The sequence below is a fragment of the Tetrahymena thermophila genome (assembly GCF_000189635.1).
Source record: "Tetrahymena thermophila SB210 genomic scaffold scf_8254697, whole genome shotgun sequence".
Taxonomy (NCBI): Eukaryota; Ciliophora; class Oligohymenophorea; order Hymenostomatida; family Tetrahymenidae; genus Tetrahymena; species Tetrahymena thermophila.
The window spans coordinates 924,748-933,480 of NW_002476463.1; the positions used below are offsets into that span (position 1 = coordinate 924,748).

The 8,733-nt window shown below is 19.4% G+C and overlaps 3 protein-coding genes across 3 annotated transcripts; 1 reads left to right on the forward strand and 2 right to left on the reverse strand. All coding sequences in view use genetic code 6, as the record gives it.

Moving 5' to 3' along the window:
- Positions 1-1,466: 1,466 nt before the first annotated feature.
- On the reverse strand, positions 1,467-1,859 carry TTHERM_00084980 (like-Sm protein; the record flags this gene model as incomplete). The annotated part of the gene is made up of 1 exon (XM_001012645.1): positions 1,467-1,859. One exon carries the CDS (start codon positions 1,857-1,859, stop codon positions 1,467-1,469), a length of 393 nt encoding a protein of 130 aa, XP_001012645.1.
- A 681-nt stretch (positions 1,860-2,540) lies between these two features.
- On the reverse strand, positions 2,541-3,869 carry TTHERM_00084970 (FHA domain protein; the record flags this gene model as incomplete). The annotated part of the gene is made up of 1 exon (XM_001012644.1): positions 2,541-3,869. The coding sequence occupies one exon, from the start codon at positions 3,867-3,869 to the stop codon at positions 2,541-2,543; it is 1,329 nt and encodes a 442-aa protein (XP_001012644.1).
- A 1,536-nt stretch (positions 3,870-5,405) lies between these two features.
- On the forward strand, positions 5,406-5,984 carry TTHERM_000083949 (transmembrane protein, putative; the record flags this gene model as incomplete). Its single annotated transcript, XM_012796789.1, has 1 exon — positions 5,406-5,984. One exon carries the CDS (start codon positions 5,406-5,408, stop codon positions 5,982-5,984), a length of 579 nt encoding a protein of 192 aa, XP_012652243.1.
- Between the last annotated feature and the right edge of the window lie 2,749 nt (positions 5,985-8,733).

An 8,733-nucleotide genomic window follows, 5' to 3' on the forward strand; every position in this document is an offset into this window, starting at 1 on the left:
AAAATAAGGTGTTGGATTCTACAAACAAAATACTATTATATAAAAATTAATTATTAAAATATATTATCAAAATATTTGTTTATTTATTTATTCTTTTGTTTATTTATTTTTAAAAAATAGATAGATAAATAAATAAATATCTTCATTTCAAAAATATATAAATTTATAATATTCAACTTTTTTTAAAACAACTATAAATTTATTAATAATCAAGCACACTGATCGTATAAAAATCATATCACTAATCTTAATGGTAATTATTTATGTAATTTTGCATCTAAAATAACTACAAATCTAATATTATACTATTACATTTAAAAGCTTTCTTAATTATTTATTTTCAATAATTATCTGTACTTTTTAATGAATGATATGTCTTGAAAAGGAAAGATTATTGATATATTTAATAAAATAGTTTTTAAATGAATTAATTAAAGTTATAAAATAAATTAAGAAAATACTATTTGATAAAAATAAATAAAAATATATATATAAATATCTAAGATTAGTGATATCATTTTCATACAATCAGCATATTATGTATGTGTGATTGTTAATAAAATTTTTTTTTTTTTAAAGTTGAATTTTCAATTAATTATAATTATTTTATTTATGTAATTTTACATCTAAAATTATTACAAACCTTATATTATACTATTACATTTAATAACTTTCTAAATTAATTATTCAAATATTTATCAATATTTTTTAATGAATGATATGCTTTGAAAAGGAAATATTAATTATATCTATTTAAATAAAAGAATATTTAAATGAGTTAATTAAAATGTTAAAATAAATTAAAAAAATACTATTTTATAAAAAATAAATTTTTATAAATAAATATATAAATATCTAATATTAAATTCAACAAAATAAAAAAAAAATTTTATTAACAATCACAAATACATACATATATTGATTTATCTTATGAAAATAATATCGTGGATTTTAATGATAATTATTAATTTTGTAGTTTCACATCTAAAATAATTACAAACCTAATATTATACTATTACATTTAACAACTTTCTTAATTAATTATTAAAAAACTTTTTAAATGAATGAAATATTTTGAAAAGGAAATATTATTTATATATAATAATTATAATTAAATTTAAATAAAAGAGTATTTAAATGAATTAATTATGATGTTAAAATAAATTAAGAAAATACTATTTTATAAAAAATAAATTATAATAATATAGAAGCTATATATAAGTAGTCATAGCTGTAGATGTCATTTTTTAAGATTTATTTATTTATTCTTTAATTTATTCAAAATTTTATTATCTTGGCTTTAAAGTAAGAAATCTCTTTAGATATCTAACAAAATAAATAAATACGCTTAATAATTAACTAACTATCTTGTTTATTTAGGAATTTTATTCTTTTTTACATTAAATAATACCAATATGCATTATATGGCTTTTTGTTGAAGAATATAATCAGATAAAGAAATTCAATCATTGCTATTCCTATTCAACACTTGTTTTAGTAACATAAATTTTTCTCATGTGCTTATCAGCTATTATGACATTTCCAGACCAAAATTTATTTTATCTAAATATTTCATTAAATTTCTCTAATTTTTCAGAGTTATTAAGCACATCTTGTGGTAACTCAATATATTTTTTAGCAAGGATATCATTTCTTAAATATATTTTAAGATCTTTATTGATTGGTGTATTATATTTTACATCAACCTCAGTGATTGAATCATTGATCACCATATTTCTTTACTTATCTACGCAAATCAATTGGCCATATATTTTTCTATCGTCATTCAATTCTATACAAACTATCTTTCCAATAACAGAATTTATAAATTCTTTTTTCTTATCTTCATATGTAGCCATTTTTAACTTAAATTATGTTTATTTTCTATGTCCTTTTCTGTAAATTAACTATTGTCTTTTGGATTCACTCTATTTAATAAAGTTTTTTTCTCCTTTTCTTAGTATGCCTAAAAGCTTCTGATATATCTTTAAATAATTAATTAAATTTTAAAAAATATCTTACTAAAAATATTGGTTTTAAATCTAAAATTATATATCTTTTCTCAACCTCGTTCTAAGTGCATTCATTTTTCAATAAAACAATAACTTTCTAAAAATTTAATAAGAACATATTAATAAAAATAATTTATGTTTAAATCAAAACAAGATATTCACTTAACAGAAATCAACTAGTTGCAATCGTTTTAAAATTAAATTCTAAGACAGATGTATAATATTTTAGTAGCAATTAATACTGATTTTAGTTATATAAATTTATAAATACAAAACCTTTAATAAAATAAATAAAAATATTAAAATTAAAATACTGCAAATATTATTTATTTTTATTAATTAATTTTAATAAATTGTTCCTTTATCTTCAATCATTTATACTGTCACTAAAGTCAATAAATAGTTGTTTGCATGATAATATAAATTTATAAATACAAAACCTTTTATAAAATAAATAAAAATTTTAAAATTGAAATACTGCAAATATTATTAATTAATTTTAATAAACTGTTCCTTTATTTTTTATTTTCAGTCATCTATACTTTCGCTGAAATCAATAAACGGTTGTTTACATGAGGGACATATGTTATTGCTCTTTGTTAATGTACATTATAAGCAGAGGTCTTTGTGATTGCAAGGCTTTAGATAATATAATTTTGATTCATTCTAAGAGCAAAAAAGACACAAATTAGACACTTAATTAGTTATTTAATTAGAAATTTTAGAAAAAGTAGTTTCTACTTAATTGTTATTGCCAATTGATACTTTGTACTTATTCAATAATCCAAATTTTATTATGCATTCGTTATTTAGTTTAAAAGGAGTATTCTACTATATCTTAATACTAACTTTATCGTAGATTTCTGGCTAATTTAATATCAGTATTTATTTGATACAATTCATTTTAATACTGCAATGTAAGTTTTCAATAAGTTCATCTTCTTTGAGCTACTTTTAGAAATTTTTGCCTATTTAGTATGCATCTCCTTCCTGTTTAATATCGAATTCTAGAAGAAAAGAATGGATTGATTCATCTACAAGGTTAGAAAAGAATAAGCAAACTCTATTAGTCTCTTTATCCAGAGAGAAAATACTTTTTACCTCGCAAATAAATGTACCGATAAGCAACTACATATCTGCCTTTAAAACTATTTCATCCTATACAATATAAGTTCCATTTATAGAATTATTATCAATTAAAAACCATTAGCGATATTCTTCTTCATATCTTAAAGTAGCATGCTTTTTGCTTATTGATTTTAAAGGATCACTTATAACATAATCGCATTCTGTGCTAGCTCCTATCAAAACATCCTTGTTTTCTCTTACTAAAAAGTATCTTTCTATATCTTCATGAGGTCTCTTTTTTGGATTTAAAATTCTTTTTATTTCTTTAAATTAAATTCTGTATTCATTTATAGCTTCAAAGTTTCTTTTAATTATTGGCCTCTAAACAGTTGGATGAAAAATCTCTGGTTTCAGTATAGACAGATTTAAATCGTCTTTATCAGTTTAATTTTCAAATTAATCAAATTAATTTTCTTCTTATTTGGTCTCCTATATTTCCTCTTTATCAGTAGAAGACTAATCCTCACATTTTGGTTGTAAACTAAATTCGTAAGTCAATGTAGAAGCTTTGACTGATATTGAATTTTGAAATTCTATTTAGTTTTTAAACAAATCAGGATCACATAACGAATCTAACTTTTCAAAGTATGGTGTATCAACTAATTCAGATTATTTTTCGTCCTTCTAACTACCAACTGAATTTATTTTCATATCGACACTTTTACTCATACTAACTGGCAAATCTTGCAAAAAGTCTGCCCTGAATTCTATTTTTTTTTTATTATTCATATAAATAATGAGATCTTATAAAATTAATCAAATTAATTATGATCAAAATTTTTTATAAATGCTTCTAAGCACAAAAAAAATTGTAAAAAGGTTAATATCTCATGGATAGAACTTGGCAAGCATTAATTTAGATGATAAATTCTGTATTTAATAATTTAAGTAAATTTAAAAATATTATTTTTTGCACAATTTTAATTCAACATGAAATTCAAATTTCCAGTTAAATTGCAATCACACATAATCGTTTTAAATTTTATTTTTTAAAATTATAATTTATCTCCCCTTTAAATAAAGATAAAAAATTAGCTTTGAGTTTTATTGTTTTAGTTAAAATTTTCAGGGGTATTAAAAATTTACTCAAAAAGATTATATTTATATATACTTTCAAAAGATCTTTAATATTTAATAATATATTTTTTTTATTTTTTCAACAAAATAAAAAATTGAAATAAATTTGTTTTAGAATGATTTTAAAAAATTAGCTAAAACTATTTTTTATTTTTTGTAATAATAAAAAACAAAATAAATAGAAGATTGATTGTTTTTTTATACTTTATTTAAGAAAAGATATCTATCTAAATATAGGAATAAACTACAATTTAAATTATATTTATTTTATTAAGTTAACGACAAATAAATTATTTTTCTTTCTTTTTATATGGTTTTCAAAATTTAAATAGATAAATTTCATATATTATTATTATTAAAACTTAGAATGAATGAATGATTCATCTCAAGTTTTAATTATTTTTTCTTTTATTCGATAAATTAAGTGAATAGATATATCTATTTCTTTTATATCTATTTTTTACTTGGTAGGAATCTAAGATTCTATTAAACTAAATAAGATTTTACTTTTGATTTCGTTTTTTCACTCTTTATACTTAAAATCTTTAAATTAACATTAGCAAATTGGACAATTCTTTTTAGACTCCATCAATTTAATTACACAGTGAATACAAATCCTTGAGTGATTGCAAGGATTTAGAATACATATCTTTTTAGAAGTCATGAAACAAATACAACAATCTTCTCCTTCAATAGAAGATGAAATAGATGTAATTGTATCCAAGTTTTTCTCATTGTTTAGACACTTTAGCATTCTTGATTGTTTAGATTCAATCTTTTTAACAAATTATGAAAATATATAATAGTTTACCAATCCAAATCTTATAATATCTTAATCTTTTATCTTAACTGATTTATCAGGCTATATTATTTTTGCTATTTTATAATCTGCCTCTTGACAATTCCAAATTTTTATTTTATTCTTTTAAAATTATATGTAGCATTAGTTGTTGGCAATCATTGGATCATCTTTCAGCTAGGGTTAATGTAATTTTCCTATTATGAGCTTTTCATCAAAAGGAACGCTTTTTGTTATTTAAAAAGGCTCTATTGAATCATCAACCATGCATTTAAACGTGAGTACAAAATCAGTTATCATAAAGTTTATACTATAATCTATTGTACACTAAAAAAGTCCTATTGCTATTCTGTCATTTGGCTTAATAGGGGAATTATCAATCACTAGAAATGACCCATTTTTAGAATTATTATCGTTTAAATACCACGATTGCTTTTCTTTATTCCAGTAAAATGAAGCATGATTTGTACTTATCGAGCTTAGTTCATCGCTAATTACTATTTTGTTTGATAACTTTGATCTACCTACCTTTACTTCTTCAGCTCCATCGCTCTCATAAATTTAATCTGGAAGATTCATTTTTTCTTATTATTATTAATCCTATTTCAATTTTAGTTGTATGCATTTTAGTATCTTTGTTACATAAGTGCTATTATCAATAATTTCAGGATCTCCTAGATCATTATATTATTTTTAATCTAGTTTATCTGCTATATTTGACTATAAAACAGTAATTGGCCTATGATAATCTTCTTCTTCTACGACTTAAGTCTGATTTTTTGTTACATTCAATACCTAATTTTCAGTAACAAACTCAATGTTTGCTTCAGAGTTATCTTTAAAATCGAACACGTTGTTATAATCCTTTTTCTCTTATTTATCTGTATTTATAAAAACATTAGAGCTACAATTTTAGGATATAATCATGCTTTCCATTATATTCTATTAATTGGAACCCTAAAAGCTGAATGAATTCTCCATTTAAAAGGGTTGGCTCATTTTATTTTATCTATAATCCTTAAGTTTTCTTTAAAATGTTGTCTATTTTTGATTAATTTAAATTTAGAAATGTATTAAGTAATTTTTAATAAAAACAATCAGAAATCTTATTCTTGATGTTCGATTTACAAAAATTGATTTTGGGTAGAAATCCAATTAAACAAACTTTTGCTTTTTTTCTTTCTTTCTATTCCAATTGAATATTATTTTTTAGCTAACTGTATTTGTTCTTCTAATAAAAAAGGTATATATATACCTTTTATTCATAGCAAGCATTCAATCTATCTATTTTATTATTACTTCACTTATCTGTATCCACAATTTTAGTTTTTATTTTGTATTAAAAATCACTTCTACTTTTTTAATTTTAATAAAAATTTAATTTCTACTTCTAAATTTACAGCACTGTAACATAATTCATTAAATATTTCATTCTATAACAGATTTAATCATTATAATTGTAATTTAATAAACACTAACCATCTTTTATCCATACAAACAATATTGTTAATATTATTAATTGCAGCATTTAATTCTAATCTATTTATTACAACAAATTAATAAATCTTTATTTTTATTACTTTGAAATATTAGAACCAAAGAAAATGTATTTATTATATCAGTCATAGTAAATATATTTCCATCATAATTGATTAAATATTTAATTCAATAACTGATTTAATGATTATAATTCTAATTTAATAAATACTAAGCATCTTATATCCATACAAACATACTCTTTAATATTATTAATTGCAGCAATTAATTCTAATCCATTTATTACAACAAATTAATAAATCTTTATTTTTATTACTTTGAAATATTAGAACGAAAGAAAATGCATTTATTATATCAGTAATAGTAAATATCTTTCTATGAATGTTTGTTTATAAACTAAATAAAACACTTTAATTTTCATACAAATTCTAAATATTTATTTCTTAAAAACAAAAACAATAAATACTAACTAAACTTATTTAACAATGATTTTAAAGCTAACTTTTTTATTAAATAAACTAATCAGTTTTTTGTTACAAAGTTGATAAAAATTGGCATGCATTTCTTTAAATGTGTTTAGATTTAAGTAAATTAAGATCTTTATTTTTATTTTCTACTAAAATTTTGGCTAAAAAATAAAAATAATTTTAGTAACGATTTAATAATAAAAAAAAATAAACTAATTAAAAAAATCAAATTTATCAATTTTAAAATAATTTATAATATCAAGTAAAGATAAGGGTTTGTATAAAAATATTATATTTTGAAGATATTTAACCTTATTTTATGTAAGAAAAATCATCTGAAATTATAAAAATCCTATCTATTTTTAAAACAAAAGAATTTAAAAATAGATCTAAACTAGTTAGATTTATACTAAAATTATTATTACAAATGATATTTAGGTGGTATAATTTTTTGATTTATTCTTTTATTTAATAAAATGGCTATTATAACTTAATTATAATAGCCAAATGCAATTGCATCAATATTAAAATTTTTCTATATATTTATGATTTAATATAATAATCTTAAAATTATAAATATATTTTTTATATTACTATGAAAAATAAAATAAATTTTATACTTAAGTAAGTAAATAATTATTTATGATAGTCAAGTTATGTTTTATATTTATTTTAATTAAAAATAATAAAAATAATGAATAAATAAATTAATTTTCTTTCAAAATTTTAACGTATATTTAAAATGATTAAAATTTATTATTAAAAACTACTCAGTCTCAATAGGAATTGGATTTAGAACCGCTTTGGTTACTATCCTTCCTTAAGGGCTAAATCTCTTCTTTCTATCAATAAAGCAAAATAATAAATAATTATAAATAGAAATTATCTAAAAAAAACAAACTATGTAAAAATTATTTTTTAAGTTTTTTTAGATAATTTTTAGATCATATTAAAGTTTAATATTTTATTCTAAATAAAAGTTATTTATTTTTCTATCAAGTAGTTTTAATTATATTTTTCGATAAATTTTAATTCTCAAAATATTTATGCTTTCACTATAAAAAGAATTTATTGATTAATTAAATATTTTAAATCATTTATCTATCTATTATTCTACTATTATATTGTATTTTTTCTAAAAGAAGAAATATTTAAAAATAAAATAATTTACTTTTTTAGGATATTTGTAAATACTTCAAAAAAATTTATTCATTGTAATAAGTTTGCAGTCCCAACCAATATCCTTTATATTGCATAGTTTATTAATTTTTTAAAAAATTTATATTAATTGTTGAAGATATAAAAATATTTAATCTATTTATTTAAAATTTAATTAAATAGGCATAAATAAATTCAATTATTTGATTCATGCAAGCTTTATATCTAAATAAAACATGCTTGCAATAAAAACTAATTTGATTAGATAATAATTAGAGATATTATAAAAATTTCCCTTAATAGAAAAAAAATCTAAAATAAAAATTATTATAATAAAATTTAAGAAAAGTAACAATTCGAATTATTTTTACATATTACTTACTAACTACCCATCTCTAGTTACTATTATATTTTTAAGTGATATTTTAAAATGCAATGTTAATATTACTCTAACTTTTTTGTGATATCTCTTAATAAAAGCAAATTTATAAATTGAAATAATTTATTTGTTCTTTTTATATACAAAAAATTACTGAAATTTCCATTAATTGCTATTCAATATTTTTGAAGAAATAAATAAATGACATAATAGATT